At 36.0% G+C, this 17,360-nt stretch overlaps 1 protein-coding gene across 1 annotated transcript in view; it reads right to left on the bottom strand.

Annotated features, from left to right (window-relative positions):
* The window catches only part of GPC6 (glypican 6), a 1,066,799-nt gene that overhangs the window by 536,088 nt on the left and 513,351 nt on the right, over nt 1-17,360 (bottom strand). Inside the window, exon 3 of the mRNA XM_036458148.2 lies at nt 7,478-7,869. Within this exon, the coding sequence (XP_036314041.1) occupies nt 7,478-7,869 (392 nt within the window). The remainder of the gene's footprint in view (nt 1-7,477; nt 7,870-17,360) is intronic.

The raw sequence follows: 17,360 nt of genomic DNA, 5'->3' as shown, positions 1-17,360 counted from the left end.
TGTAACTAGTTGTGGTTATTACTCTGAGTTTATTTTTCCAATTTTCCCACGTAATGGGAAACATGTATTTCTTTTGATTTACACAGTATTTTATGTACATTTTACTGCTCATTTGCACACAACTTCTGTATAGACTGAGGATAGTGATTTTTTTAAGGAAAATGCTATTGTTATTTCTTGTTCTTTATAGAAAAATGCCCAGCACATAGTAGGTCCTCAGCACATGTTTGTCTTTCAAAAGTACAGGAAGACTTATAACCACAGAAGTATTTGTTTTAATTCTAAAAGCAAATAGACATGAACAAAAGCATTAGTGGGATAGTTCTTATTCAAGGATTCAGTTAAGGTCAGCAGCCTTATCTCCTGCTATGCATTGCCTTATACCTTATGCCTTAGGAATACCACCTGCTTGCAACTCTCTACACATCATTGGATATCACATCTCTGTGTTTCAGCTCACTTGTTGCCTCTACCTAAAGCATCTTCAGCATGCTGGGTGATTTCACTGTCTGCCCGAGGCCCATATATCCTTCAATATATGGATCATGTTTCTATACCATTGATGGCTTTTTGCACCCAAGATTAAGCTGAGTGCCTCTCATTTCTATTCCCAAAACATTTTTTTTGCACAATTCTCTCCTTCTACTGTATATTGACATTATTTATTTCTACCTCCCTCTTTCAAATTAGTACTTGTAAGTACTTTAACTTAGTTAGTCTTAGTATCTCAATATGTTAGCAACAATATTTGGCATTAAAAACACCCTGAACAAATGTATATTCATAAGAACTGAGCCAAATCTTCAAAATAGCTCTACTTTGATAAGACTCCACATTTGGATCAGATGAATGTTGGACTATTATAACCACTCCGTCTCAGTTTTTAGGGGAGAGGAAGATTTTTGCCTGTTAGATACAATATAGTCAGAACTGTGGTTTCCAAACCTTTTTTAGCTATGTTGCATTTAGACAAAGTTAGGAACACTCAACTTCTTTCAGTATGAACAAAATTTCAAAATTGAATTCAATGGGGAGAATGACACTTATTTAAATGGAATTCCAGTAGAAATTATAATTTTAAAATAAAATAGCCCAACTTAAATATTGATATTAGAAATAGGTATAAGGTACAAAAAAAAAGAACAAGAAGAAAGAATACATAAATAGTTTCTAATGTGTTAGAATAAATACTTAATTTTCTTCAAGTTTTAACCTCTTCTTATAACTCAAACATTTTTCAAATTTATATAACAAAATATACATTAGTCTGAGAACATAAAATTAGTAATAAATATTTTAGCTGTTTTAATCAAAATAACCAAATTGTTTTAATCAAAATGGGACCTTTGATCTTAACTCTCTATATTCATCTGGGAAATCCCACATGGTATTCTTGAGGGGAAATGTTCTTTTCTCTTTATGAACTAGCTTATATTCTTGTGATTTCCAGTGCTTATTACAGAACTTGGACCATAGTAAAACCTACACATTTTCAATGAGTTATAATAAGAAACTACTTTATTGTTCTGATGCTTAGTGCTTATACCATTTTATTACTATCTTTATCATGAGATTATTTATTTATTGACTGCAAAGTACTTTCTAAAGATAATGACCATCATAAAACAGAAAGCATATATTATTTATGTTGACTTAAAATTTGTAAACATAGAAGCATTATTGATAATTTCAAAACACTACATTATGAAGTAACCTACACTGAATAATCATCTATTGCAAAAGAGAATATACTAATCACAGAAGAACTATGAAAAGGTTTCATTCACCTCAGGCTTGGTCTTGCATGACTCCACATAAATTAATTCCAATAAAAATATCACCACTGAATAAACTGAATAAATAATTTAGGTGAGAGCTAGGAGAAGTAGTCTTTATATTTTAAATTATTTCCCAAAAGCAAACAGCTAATTTAAATACCATTTCTCTTATAAATAAATCCATGGTAAATTCTCCAGAATGCTTTTCTATTGTGATAGAGAATGTTCTAAATAAATGTACTTCATAGCCTTCATTTTATAAAATTTGATGATAATTTTTGTTCAGCCTTATGATCCGTCAACCATATTTATTAAAAATTGACTCTCTAGGCACATTGCAAAGGCAAGGCTATTTACTCAGGTGGATGAACCAGTTAAGAGGCTCTTCATTCAAACACAACAGTCAGTGAGGCAGACATAGGCTAGTATCTATTGACAAAAATATTCTGTCTTATTGAGGATGAAAAGCCAAATGTATTTTCTTTTCACAGTAATAACAAACAAGAAAGATTTTTAGATAAATATATAGATAGACAGAACAATGGAAAATGAATAGACAGAACGATAGAAGATTGATGATAGATAGATGATAGAGCATGACAGTATTTGACAATAGTTCAAGTTCTACAGATCCCAGCTCTACTACCTCCCTAATTTGTCTGGAATGAACCTATGAAATGACTTGATGCAATTGCTATTGACACATTTTATAGTTTTTACTCACAGAAGTCACTTTGATTAAAGCAGAAAGATATGAAAGTCATGTCTTCTTTGTTTAAATGTCAAGAATGACCAGTGAAGACACTAAAGTTATTTCCTCATTTATCTTCATGAGGAATAATTGAAGCTTGGTCTAAACAGACAGCCTGTTAATATTTCTATATGCAACCCTCTTTATGTGTTCTTCAGTGTCATGGGGACTGCTGGCACCCATGTTTATATTCACTGATGTAAATACACACACACACACACACACACACACACACACATTTATGGGTGAGGATGTGATTTAATAGTCTGGATCCTTTCTTTCATGCTACTATATTATAAAATTTTGTTTTTATCCTCCTTTTACACTTTGCCTTCCACACCTACTTGTTACCATTGAGCAATGTGGAGCATAGAAAGTAATGGTAAACAAATCCATAAAAAAACAGTAAGTCTGACAAGCACCTGAGGGCAGGCACTTTGGGGGTTTGATCATATCTGCACAGATGAAAAGATGAACATGGTAAAGTCTTACCTCACTTTAGTCTTTTTCATTAAAAAATCCTTAAATACACACACACACACACACACACACACACACACACACATATAAATACAGTATCGAGATTAAGAAACAGTATGTTATTGGTAACTTTTGAAAGCCCTGTATATCTGTTCTTTATAATCCCTCCAAACCAGAGTTAACTACCATCTGATGTTTAATGAGTATTAGAGAAGTTGTAGAGAAAAGGGAACTCTCATTCACTGTTGGTGTGAATGTAGACAGGTATAGCTGCTATGAAAAATAATATGGAGGTTCCTCAAAAAATTAAGAATAGAGTTACCATATAACCCAATATAGAGCTACCATATTTCCTGGGTATCTACTCAAAATTTTCAAAAACATTTATTTGCAAAGATATATGCATTTCTGTTTATTGCAACACTTTTCATGGTGGCTAAGACAAGGAGACAACCAAAGCATCCTTCACTAGATGATTGGGTAAAGATATGATATATATAATTATATTAATAATTATATATATAATAATTATACATATAATTATATTAATATTCTATACAATATATATTATATTAATATATATTATATATAACATATATATACTGTATATTATATGCATATATATTAAAAGGGTAATATGCTAATTAGACCAGACATCATTCCAACTGTCTTTCTGGACAAAACCAGGACCAGAGGAAAGCCAGCCTGAGTCCCAGGTGCCTGTGGGTGGCTTGAGGTAAGCCAGTGTCGGCAGTCTAGGTCCCAGGTGCAAGCAGCCTGGGTCCTGGGTGTCGGAGGGAAGCCAGTGCCGAAAGCCTATTCTTGCATGAATTTTTGTGCTTTGAGCCTCTAGTCGTATATAATAAAAGTATAATAAGTTAATTAGGCAGGGTTTCTTTCCAGATGCCCTTCCAAACAAAGCCGGCATTCAAGGGCTGAGGCAGAGGTGGCCACCACCACGGCAGGGGCCAAGGCTCTTGCACAAATTTAGTGCACTGGGCCTCTAGTGTGTGTGTATCTATATATATATATACAGCCATAAGGGATATAAAATTGAAACTCATACACACAGACAATAGTATATTGATTGCCAGAGGGAACAGGGTAAAGGGGGTCAAATATATGGTGATGAAAGATGATTTGACTTTGGGTGGTGGGCACACAATGCAATATACAGATGTGTCATGGAAATGTAATTTCCTTATTTTCAGGGCTGCCTAGGATTCCATGGTGTGAAGAGATCAGAGATGGTCCTTAATGTAAATGGGTCGTTAATGATATCTCTACATTTTGCTGTTGTAAACAATGCTGCTTTAAACATCCTTCTCTATATTTATCTGTGCACACAAGAAACAGTTTCTCCAGGTGCATAATTGCAGTTTTAGGATATGGACTTCTTCAATAATACCGGTATTTTGAAACACTTATCCAAATTACATAGATAACTTGACAATTCCACCAGCAAAGCATAAAAGTTAATGATTCTCCTCATCTTGTCAACATGTGAAACTCTCAAAAATAGTCATTCATACAGAAAATGAATACTGCCTAAATGACCACAGATATCTATTCTAGAATCATATAATACTTCAAACAAAACTAAGATCCAGTTATAGTTAATTAAAATTACTTGCTCCATTCTAAGCTTAGCAAAAAATAATACATATAGAAGATGGCAAAAATAATTTTAAAAAATTATTATGTTTATGCCTGAAAATTTAGTCACCCATTTTTTTATAAGAAAACTCCCTGTAATGATGTCTCAAAACATTTATGTCAAACTGCTCTGCTGTATTTTGCCAAAAAGAAAAAAAAATCCAGTCAAAACAATTAATTAGAAGCTGTTAATGATCCCTTCAATATTTAAGAAGCCACTGAAAGAAAAGAGAGAAACTGAGGAAAAGAAAATATCCCTCAAACCAAGATGCAGGAGATAAGCCAGTTTGTGGATCTCAATTTTGGAACTTGGCCTTGAATATCTGAACTCCTCTGCAATCATTTCACCAATTCTAATCACTCAATGAACACATCACAGGGAGATTTCAGATTTATGAAGGGCTTAAACCTCAAACACCAACCTTGCTTCTCTTCTTTATATATTTTGCCCTTGTAATATTTTATTCTTATTACCATAAATAGTTTGGGTGCTGAAAATCACCAGCACTGGAATAGTCCACACAGATCTATCTGATTTAGTTTCTACAGACCATTTGGTAAAATTAGGTGAGAAAGTTCATCAGTAATATATGTAAACCCCTGAGTCATAAATTATTTGAAAAAAGGTGTTCAGTTTATTTTAAACCAAGTGTCTATCTATCTATCTATCTATCTATCATCTATCAATGGTGGTGCCCAGATGATAGCATAGGATTTATGATTTTTAGTAGATTAGTACTAATAAAACTCGAGTCAAATAAGCCCATTTCTACATTGAACAGTGAGTATTCCATGGTTACATGACCACAAACTCTATTATAAACCCACAGCAGCTGCTCTGCAAATGGATGACGGCCATGAGGAAATTAGGGGAAACAAGCTCTTGGTACTGAAGAGTACATCCCTCACCACATCTGGAAAAAAATTAAAGGTCATATCTACTGATGGTTGGTCCATGATGTCAACCTTCACCACAAAGAGTAGCATGTTACCTTTTGATAGGCAAAGATCTCAGTCTGAGAGTCAGGGGATGATGCACTGAAGGGAAGGCACCATCTCCAGCAATTGTTAATGACATCCCCTGAGGAAAAGGAGTCACCAGTACCCTCTCTGTGGCTTTTTAGAAGCCTTTCTAGAAAATATCCTTTTATCTCACTGGAATGTCTCCAGACCAAAATATATGCATTTAAATATTAGTCACACCTTGGCAGAATCAACATAAACAATCAGGAGTGTTGCATATACCAATCCATGCTTTGAATGTCTTACCTCATGTTTCTCAAAAGCTGGATGAATGTCTGTTTCATTGTTCAACAAAAGCAAAGACTTTAATTTGAAGCCTCTGTAATTAAACTTTTAAAAGGCACACAAAATCTATCTGCTCTAGAACATATGAACTATATTTCTACTGTTTTATACTTATCTATATGTTACAAACCTTCTCTGGTCATCATACTTTCTCTTGTTACGCCTGGCCAATTCCTTATCAATCACCTTTAGGGCTCTATACTTCAGAACATTGTTGATTTTCAATTAAAAATCAAACAAACAACAACATTGTTTTTATAATTAGAGTTGTATGTTATGAAATATTTTGTGATTATCCCCTATAAAGCCTTCTTGCAATTAATCTTTCCAGATGCTCAAATAAATGCTTTAGGAACTGACAACTTAAAAATGAATTGCTATGGATTTTACAAATAGTGCCAAAGAAACATTTTTTAGGAGGATACTTGAACTTTATGCCAAGATACAAATAATGAGGCGAGCAAAGTAGAAAAAGAACATGGCAGAATAGTACCAAGAGTTATGAAAACTGTGGACTCTTGGACACAACCCTGCCATAAGGAAGTTGAGTTTAGCAATAATCTTTGTACAAATATGACCTTCTTTGGGTGACATCAGATCAGATTCCTGTTAAGTATTGTTTTTACTTTGCCTCTGAAAGTCATCATCTTTCAGTGTGTTCCTTGGACTGACCTCATAAGGGGGCCAGCCCATCTCCTAAGAGCAGTTGAATGTCAAGGAAAAATTTAAACAAAGGCAGATATATTCTGCACAGGAAATAGTTTTAGCAAATAGTCAATGTTTAAAGACAGCAGTGGGGAAACACTCCTGGCATTAAGGGGTTAGAGACACCCTCAAGAAAAGGTACAAATGTGTGCTATTGATTTATCTTCCTCCTAAACCCAATGTGATACGTGGTATTGAATTACAAAGCTAATGCGTAACAAAGGGAATGCTCTGCAAGAATCTACACTTTGTATTCATTAGCCCTCGGTAATCCAGTTCTACAGGTGTCAGCACTAGGTTCTTCCTTCATGATTAAGGAATTGGCCACTTTCACAAGGGCGATAAAGAAGAAGAAATGCCAGGTGCTAGCACTGTGAAAGAGCTTGTCTCCACTCGTAGGCCTCAGGAAGACTGTCACCTTGGGACTTAGCAGGGGATTATAACCTCAGGATGGACTGCTTCATGAGTATTTATCATCTTTAAAACTCTGATCAGAAATGCCAAGTGGTCATGGTTACGAGACACCTGATTTTGCACCATCCCTGCTAAAAACTCCTCTGCTGCACTGCTGATAAATATTGCATTATGTTCCAAAGTGCATGGAACAACTTGAAATCCTATCTCCTCGCACACTAAGCAAGAAAAAAAGCCAGACTTAAGCTTTGGCACTTAGCTTATTTCTCGAAGAGCAAGGATCACTGTATGTGAGAATTTTCACCTTGAATTTCTTGCAAACATTCGTTTTATAGAATGAGTAAATGTGGAAGACCAATTAGAAAGATAAGAGATTTTCAATTACCTTGGAAACTCGATTGGCAACTTCTCTGCCCACAGTCAGCCCCTGGACAAAGGTCCGAGCAGCAATGAAGGCGCGGGTGACCTGGATTTTCAGTTTACGGGGTACATCTCCAAATGGCTTCAGCTGGTCTGTGTATTTGCTCACGCATTCCAGGTAGTCCTCGCTGAAGTGATACTGCGGGTTTATTAGCTGAAACATCCGTTCCAGGAGCCGAGCCCAGAAGTCATTGAGCATCTCCTCCAGGTTCACGTTGCCCCCAGTGTAGTATCTCTTCAGCTCTGTGAATAGGTCCTGGAACACTTCTGAATTCTGCATGTACAGCATCCCATAGGTCCGTACAAACATATCATTGAGTGACTTTTCTGCATTTTCTAGGAGTTCTCGGAAAAATTCTGCAAATAAAAAGAGAAAATAGTTGAACATTAAGAAGAGCTATAAATCCCAATAAAATAATAACTCTATCTATCTATATATCTATCTATCTATCTACTAATAATAATAGAGGAATATGCAAATTGTCTGGGACACTATCACAGTAACAACCGAACAGCAGGCTGCATGAGGCAACAAAACCAGCAGAGGGGTTAGTGAGGGGTAACCAAATGACTAAACAGCAGGCTGCATAGGGCAACCAGGTCAGTGGGGGGCGGGGGGGCAGTTAGGGGCAACTGGGCCAGTAGAGGGGGGCAGTAAGGGGCAAACAAGCCAATGGGGTGGGGGAGTTGGGGGCTACCAGGACAGTGGGAGGGGCACTTGTAGGCCATCAGGCTGGTGGGGGGGCGGCACTTAGGGGCAATCAGACAGGCAGGCAGGTGAGCAGTTAGGAATTAGAGGTCCTGGATTGTGAAAGGGATGTCCGACTGACGATTTAGGGCCGATTCTCAGGATCAGGCCTAAACCGGCAGTCAGACATCCCCCAAAGGTTCCCAGATTGGAGAGGGTGCAGGCTGGGCTGAGGGGACCTCAACTCCCATTCACAAATTTTGTGCACTGGGTCTCTAGTATATACATCCTCACCTTAGGATACTTTTTTCATTGTTTCTTTTTCTTTTTAGGGAGTGTAGACTAGCAGGAGGGTCAAAGAGTGGGGCAGGGAGACTGAAAGAAATACATCCATTGGTTGCCTTACACAGGAGCCCTGACCAGGGCTGGGGATAGACCCCTCAAACCAGGTATGTGCCCTTGATAGGAAACCAATCGAACCCACCAAGGTGTTAAGGGCAATGCTCTAACCACTAAGAACACAGGGCAAGGCTAGTAACTATTTAAAATGAAATTTTCCCTACATCTATTGTATAATCTGGAGTCAAAGAAAATAGAGAAACATGTGGTTTCTATTTGAAAGAACATCTACTATTATTAGGAGTTTAGCATTTACTATTCCTCCATAGTTGCCCAATTATTTTTCCATTTATTGTTAAATTTTAGAAAATCTTATAGTTTGACATGAAGTCAAAACAAAATATGTTACAAAGTACTGTCATTAACATAATAGCAAATACATATTAATATTATAAAACCATTTGCACCATCATATTTACAAATCTATGCTAACAGTAGGTTTAATTAAGCTGCTTTTATTTGGAATAGTTAATAAATACTACATTCAAATTACTGTGATAGTTTTGACTTTTTAATTGCTATATATAGCAATTGATTGTCAGTGTTCAGAGAGTGATAATGCAATTAGATTTACTTAATAGCAAAAATATAAAGAACTTCATTGTCATAATGAACTGAAAAGTTATGAAATACTCTGTATTATCATTAGAAATGTAAACTATTATTTTAGAAAATTTAAAGGAAATATATGCAATTGGACTTTCTAGTTAAGAGGTTCTAAATGAAAAAGACTATCCCAAGAAATAAACTCTTCCTTCCTGCAACAGCACTTGAATGTTACTGGAAACCCTAAGGATGCAAAAAATAAGAACTAACACCACCGAATACTGCGGGCTTCATTGGCCCTAGATTACGTTCACTCAAGAAAGAGTGCATGTGTGTAGGGAACTATTATTGTGCGCAAATGAGCATGGGCAGAGGAAGCTCAAGCTTTACCCCATATGTAGACTGTGATTGGGGTGGCTAAGGAAAGATAATGCTTCTAAGTTTATAAATCCAAGTTGCTAACAAATGAGCAATTCTGCTTTACCTCTAAAACTCCCTTTTATTCCATGAAGGTATGTTCCCTCTCAGCTAATGCAGAGACAAATGAAGTCCTGGACACCTCAACAATTCTAAGTAGAAACAAAACAAAACAAAACAAAACAATAACAACCCCACCCAAAACAAACAGACAAAATACAAAACCTAAAACCAACAAAATAACTCTCCTTTTTGGAACTCTCAAGGGCCTTTTCCTGAGAAATCCAAGGAAAAACTATAAATCTCTCCATGGATTCCATGGAAGCTACACATCACTTCTGCTTCACCAAAAGTTTCCCAAAGAACCTGATTGAGGTACTTTGATTCTAATAGTGATGAACCATTAATTGCCTTGATATGGTGTCTAGAAGAATAATGATTGTTTTATATTTGTTATCAAATGAAACCAAAGCAGCAAAGCAAAATAAAGAACATTGTTCACATCTTCACCCTCTTACTGTGAAGAATATACTTTCCTAACCAACAAAATTCTGTTGGAGAGGCAATAAATACTGAGGGGTTATATAAAAGTCATGGTTTATAAACTTTTTGTGATCTTTTCCAAAGCACCAAATATTTCTACTTTTAATTTTTCCCCAAATGTAAAATAATGCTAACTATTATTAAAAACTCCCTAATGTTCAAGGATTTAGTAAATAAAATCAGTGTTGAAGCAAATAGGGCCAGTTTTCCCAAAATTTCAGAGCATCAATTAATCAAAATATTTATATATGCTATATGTTATGTTATTTATGATTTTGTGATATCAGAAAATTTTTATATTTTTTAGGAACACTAGTCACCTAGCTTTTTCTAAAATAGAAACTACATTAAATGATTAATATTAATAGCAAGTATAAAATGTCATATTAAAACTTTTCAATCTCAAAACCAAGAATAATAATAGCTTGACTTTGTTGATAGAGTAGGTGTTAAAAATTGTGAAAAGAAACTACAAAAGGATGAAAAAAATCAGTGAATTGAAAAATACTAAAATTATGAAACTAGAAAGTAGATTCTAATCATGAGCTCAGGACAGCATATTCATTTATCTTCTTTTTGAGGTCAATTATTTTGTTAGACTCAGAGATTAAAGCTTAATTTATTAAATACAGAGTACTGCCTTCAGCAATGAATAGTTAGCAATCAATAGTGTGGTCTGGATTGCTAAGAACTAAACAAAACAAACAAAAAAGAAAAAGAAAAAGATCCTGAGGTTCTCACTGCTTTTCAAAGACTTAGATATAAATGATTCTGTGTAGGGATAAACATTGTATTTTTTATTTTATTGAAAGTAACATTCCTTAGGCTTATCCCCTCTTAACCGGGAAAACATGAACTATGGGTCTTACACCCACTTTGCAGTTGAATGGTAAGAACCAAACTGCTCACTCACTCTATCATTTGGTTTGTTTCCTCATGCCTAAATTCATCATTAAATAGAGAAACCAATTCATCATATTTCAATAAATCTAACCCAAGAAGCATTTTATTAGCTTCCAAGCTTAAATTTGTGTCTAAGGGTGTGTCATTGTCTGAAAAGTTTGCTATTAGCTTCACTGGTCCTCACAATCAAATTATGATTCCTTGTTCAAAATTATTATACGGTTTAGTGATCTCATAGTCAAAGTTTATATTGGTATTGAAAGACACCAAAGTATCAGGTAATTATGACAAATGCTGCTACCTTAAGGGACATTGATCTTATATCTTATAAAAGATGGGGAGGAGGGAATACCTAAGGTACCGAGGCAAAACCAATGACATCCAAAAATAAGTATGTTCATTTCAGTGTTAGGATGTCCATAGACTCAGACTTCAACCTTATGAAGGTTGACTCTTTTAACAATATATTTTATGCTTGGATGAAAATTGTTTCCCAGCAAACCAAACAGATGGATATTTGGAAGACAGTTATCAGATCCATTTTGCTGATGAAGTATTATGCCCAAGCAGCACAGAGAACAAAATTGAGAGCAATATAAGAAAAAACAATCTCACCTAGTCCTTCATTCAATCACAGAGGGTAAAACTCACATTGGATAAAGCCTTTACTCAACAAAACTTCTCATCTGCAAGAAACAGTTTGGCAGAAAAAAAAAGAAAAAAAAGAAAAAACACCTTTCTTTTTTTTTTCTTTTTCTTTTTCCCAATCACAAAATATACATCAAAAGTGATTGCTTAGGGCTTAGTTATGCTTCATAGATGCACAAAGGAACCTTTTCCAGCCAGTATTAGCCTCTGGGAGGTTTTTTATTCATCTACAGGGGAGATCTGGATGCAAACATCTGTTGGCTGCAGGGCAGACTGACTCAAGTGAGAGAACAATTCTGTAGATAAAAAACACCACTATTCCAAAAGCAAAAAGAAACTCTGTGCATGAGGCCTGATCACTGGGACATGGTTCTTAAGGTGGGAAAATCAACTCCCAGGAGCCAGGAGATGCCCCAAGATAAAGGTAAAATGCACCCAGGGGCCTGGGGAGGTAAGAGGAGGGGAAGGGCAGACTAGACACTCTCTAGGAATTTTCAGCCAATAAGAAACAGCAAAAGTTTTGCTCAATCAAGTTGTAAATGTCTTATTAATACTACTATAGAGAAACATACTTAGCATTTACCTAGAAATTGTAGCATTTTCCTATTCTATTTCATATTCTCCAAAACACTTCTTACTGAAATCTCATTTAAAGCTAACATTTCTTGCCTGGCAGGCTGGGCTAAATAGTTGAGCATCAACATATGAAACAGGAGGTCACAGTTCCATACCTGGTCAGGACACATGTCTGAGTTGTGGGCTCATTCCCAGTGTGGGGCATCCAGGAGGCAGTGACTGATGATTTTCTCTCATCATTGATGTTTCTATCTCTCTCTCCTCCTCCCTTTCTCTCTGAAATTATATATATATATATATATATATATATATATATATATATATATATACACACACACATACACACACACACACACACACACACACACACACACACACCCCGTATTTTCAGGCATATAAGACGACCCCCTAATTTTACAGTTAAAATATAGGTTTAGGCCAATATTCGCTGTATAAGACTACCCCCCACTTCCAAGGCAACACCAGTTCTTTTTTTAATAGATCGCCTCTCTGACTCTGGCCAATCTGAGCAGGCTTTTTACTAGAGCACAGTGTAGCTTCGGGTACAGAACATGTACAATTTGCATGCATAAAAAGCCTTACACGCCAGAAAATACGGTGTGTGTGTGTGTGTGTGTATGGAAAATAAAAAGCTTAACTTTTCAGGATGATGGTGTAAATCCATGTAATTACAGAACCCAATGAGTAAGAAAGCTTTGGTCACTGTGATGTGGAAATTATGTATCTATAAAGGATGACAGAATGAACTTTTTCTACCAGGATGAAGCAGGAGTACTAAATTTGCTTCCTTAAAGCATCAATCAGACTGTCAAACCTCAGAGGGAAGGTAGGGGAGGGTGGAGTAAGGCAGAGAGATCAACCAGAGGAATTGTGTGCATACATATAAGCCTAACCAGTGATCACTGACAACAGTGGGGTGGGGGCATGAGTGTGGGGAGGGTGTTGGGAAGGTAATGGGGAGATAGGGACTAATATGTAATACCTTAATCAATAAATAAAAATTAAAAAAAAGAAAAAGAAAAAAATAAAGATGAGTAAATTTGCTTCCCTAAACCCATGCATTTGTGTTGAGTGTTATTTCTCTCCTGATCTCTTTCATTCTCTCCTTTCCCTACGAAAGCATAATAAATCAGTCAGTCCATCCAGAACCCATGACTTGGCTAAAAAAGCATTTGGAGGAGGTGGTATGGAAGTAAAATCATTCCAAAAGTTGATGTCCTCTAAGGGTTGTGATTCATAGACACAAACAAAAAACCTATGACCCTGCTCCCAACATGCCTTTTTCAAGGTTAAGTGATAGGAACATGCTTCCTCATTCTGCACACAGCTGCCAGCTTTCTGGTACATGTTTTGAGATAATTTCTCTTGTCTACAGTCTTATTTGCCTCTATAAGCTGATATGACTACAAAAAAAGACAGATAATGAAGAGCATTCATGGAGGAACAAGCACAGTGCTGTTTACTCTCTTTTATGTTTGACTTTGAGGGTGAGAAAACACGATCTCGATGTGACCAATCTCTTCCCACTCCCAGGAGGTGAGACCTTGTGAGAAGAGGTGACGACTGGTGCTGCTCAGGGCGCCCTTGCTACATAAAACTTTCACAGCTTCGGTGACATTTTACAGTTCAATGCCAGTCCTCTCCATCAGGGGCTGAGCCTCAGCACTGCTGACGTCTTCATATGACAAACCTGTGTTGGGAAGTTTGTCATATGAAATGCATAATACTGTGCATTATATAGTACAGTATGAAGTAGCATCCCTGGCTTCCACATACTAGAGGACAGTAGCACATCCTTCCTCCAGTAGTGAGGACCAAAACTGTCTCCTGACTTTATCAAATGTTACTTGGGGATGGGTGGAGGAGGGAGAAAATCACTCTCATTCCATACCCTGAGAGCCACCTTTCTACGGATAAATTCCAGAGGCCTAAAATTAGGACATCAAACCACTCTGAAAAAATGCCAGCAACATTTCTAGACCTCACCATCCTCACAATTTTTTCCCCAAAATACATTTGAAAAACTATAACTTTATAAGAAGCTGCTGAAATATAAGTTATATTCCCAGGTAAGATTCTTGGTGGCAAATATCATTGACATGTACTCGTATGGTGCCCATCATATGGCTGGGCCTTACAACGTGGTGAATAGTGTATGAGTAGATAGAGGGATGAATATGAGCATCCAGTGAAACACATCTATCTGTTCTGAGTTCCTCTCGGCTAGTGATAACTTTGTGGGCAGACCTCAGAGGGAGAGAGATGCCACAAACCAACAATTAGAAAGGGCAATTGATATGCTCTCTTGCTATCCCTTAAACTCATTTACATTTCTGAATATATAAACATTCATATCCGCCAAAACTGGATTGGCTCAGTGGATAGAGCATCAGCCTGTGGACTGAAAGGTCCCCGGTTCGAGTCCAGTCAAGGGCATGTACCTTGGTTGCAGGCACATCCCCAGTAGGGGGTGTGCAGAAGGCAGCTGGTGGATGTTTCTCTCTCATTGATGTTTCTAACTCTATCCCTCTCTTCCTCTCTGTAAAAAATCAATAAAATATATTAATCATTCATATCCACCTATGCTCCAAATTCATGTACATCTATACATAATCTCCTCATAGCCTCTGGCTCAAAAACATGTGGATTACCAAGACTGCTCTGTCACTTCCTCTGTGAAAAACTGCCTGTTAGGAGCCTTGCTTTGCCTGGCTTCATTCTTTACTGCCTTGCTGCCACTGTTCTTGCTGGGCCTTGACCTCGTAGCTCATGATTTCACCAAGCTGACTGTATTCACCTTCACACTTTAAGCAATGCTCAGAGTGCGATATTTGAGTTAGCTCTCAAACCGCTTTGACTTTCCCATATTGCAGTACTGCCCTCTATTCAACAGCTGTTCTGCCATACTGAATAAACTCCTTGTGGAGCTTTGTTTCGGTTTTCTTGTTATCAATAAACAAATCTATGTTGTCTTTTATTTCTTCATAATACAGGTTAAAAATGATATAGAAAAAAAGGGAAGAATATTTTGAATAGATATCCGAATATATTGTTTTAGAAATTTTTCTTAAATATCAATTGCATTTTTGTGCAAAAAACAGACCTTCAGTATGCATTCTTTAAATGATGGGGTTGAAATTACATAACATTAATTTCAAAATAATAATTATTCAAAAGGGAGAAATAATAGTCTATAATTATTATTAGACAATGTTGCTATAGACAAAAAGTCATTTGTGTTTGCCACTTCTTTATCTCTTAATTTATATTTTTCTTGCTCTGCATGTGTGATGTGTATGTTTTCATAGATTAAGCTTATTACATTATGATAAGCATTATATATTTACTTATTCAATTCATCCCAGGAGTTAATAGAAACTTATATAATTTAAAAAGTAGTAATTTACACCTTTCCTGTTTGGTGGATTATTATGACCCTTAAGGAAATGTCCCCACTCCAACCAACACAAGCTGTCTTAAAAGGAATCAATATGTCAACAGGATATATTCATTATTTTCATTCGCCCATTACATTTTAGAAAGAAAGTAAAGGCACCAGATCTTATGTGAAGATGACAAATGGATTTGCTACACAATGATGGCAATTTCAAGCATAATTACAGATAAGAAGTTGACTGATATTTAATGAATATCATATACTATGCTATAAGATTTACCTACCTTTTAAGTGACTCAGTAATTAGCATATACAGTTAGCAGATGAGAAAAATGAGGTTCAGAAATGTTAAGCAAGGTGTCCCACACCACTTGAATGAGCATGTAACCTAGAGCTCCAAACCATTACAGAGGAAGATGAGTTCTAAGGAAGGACAAGAGAGTGGGGTGGGGTAGCTTTGCAGTGTATCCCAAGTTAAATATTCACACTGCTATTAGAACACTTAATTAGAAGTAAAATAAATTCCTAGGACACTAGGTAAAATCACATTTAAATATACATTGCAAAATGATATACTAAAGTCAAGTATAAGTTACTTATAAACAAATTCATGTGTGATTATTTTCCCCACTGATATTAATTAGTTGATGTAACTGAGACTGAAGAGTACAGTCAAGTCTCTGGGGCCAGTATCTCTTTCTTTAAAAGGTGGCTTCCACTAGAAGAAAAGCAGCCATAGAGCATGGGATTATAGCTACAGGACAGTATATTATATATTATAGCTATAGAATAGTGACTGACACACAAAAGGATGTTAGAAATATTTGACTAAAAACATAACTTCTTTTGCGATGTATGAACATATATAATATATCATCGTGTGCATATCATTTTATAACACTATATGTATATTGTCAACTAATATACATATAACATTCACCTACACATTGAAATCTTAAAATATAATCAAACAAAAAAACCAACAATGAAAACAAGACAAAACAAACAACAATGACAAAGAAGATTATGCCACAAAGACCTTATGTGGACCAAAATGCCCAAAATACTTAACTTGTAGTCCTTTATAGAAAAATCTTGCTAATTCCTAGCTTTAAATGGTCAAAATCCTAGTGAAATGTTTGAAGATTCATTTAACAGAACATATTTTACCTTTAAATTCTTGTAGGTAGGAAGACATTTAATTATTACTCTGTTATCTCTAAGTAAGAGAGTGAAAGTTCCTTTCCTCTCATTATTTTATCTTATATGTTAAAATTTGCTCTGCAGCCCATTCATCACCTTATATTCCCCTGTGAGGCAGCTAAAATCCAAAAGTAAATTCTTAAAACACTTAAATGATTTAGCAGATTTAGGTGACTAGTGATTTTAAAGAAGGCACCTTCAAATTTTTCCAAGGTAGTACTCTAATGAGTCTCCAGAGAATTTCATAAAGAGAAAATCCCACAGTAAATCTGGTATTTAAAATAGACATATCCATAGCTGGTTTGGCTCAGTGAATAGAGTGTCAGCCTGTGGACTAAAAGTTCCCAGGTATCATTCCAGGCAAGGGCACATGCCTGGGTTGTGGGCTCCATCCCCAGTGGGGGGTGTACAGGAGGCAGCCTATCAATGATTCTCTTTCATCATTGATGTTTCTATCTCTCTCTCTCTCTCCCTTCCTCTCTGAAATTAACAAAAAATATATTAAAA

The sequence above is a fragment of the Pipistrellus kuhlii genome, unplaced genomic scaffold, assembly GCF_014108245.1.
Source record: "Pipistrellus kuhlii isolate mPipKuh1 unplaced genomic scaffold, mPipKuh1.p scaffold_m20_p_3, whole genome shotgun sequence".
Lineage (NCBI taxonomy): Eukaryota > Metazoa > Chordata > Mammalia > Chiroptera > Vespertilionidae > Pipistrellus > Pipistrellus kuhlii.
The sequence above is the reverse complement of the archived record's forward strand: the minus strand, read 5'-3'. Positions and strand labels throughout refer to the sequence as shown.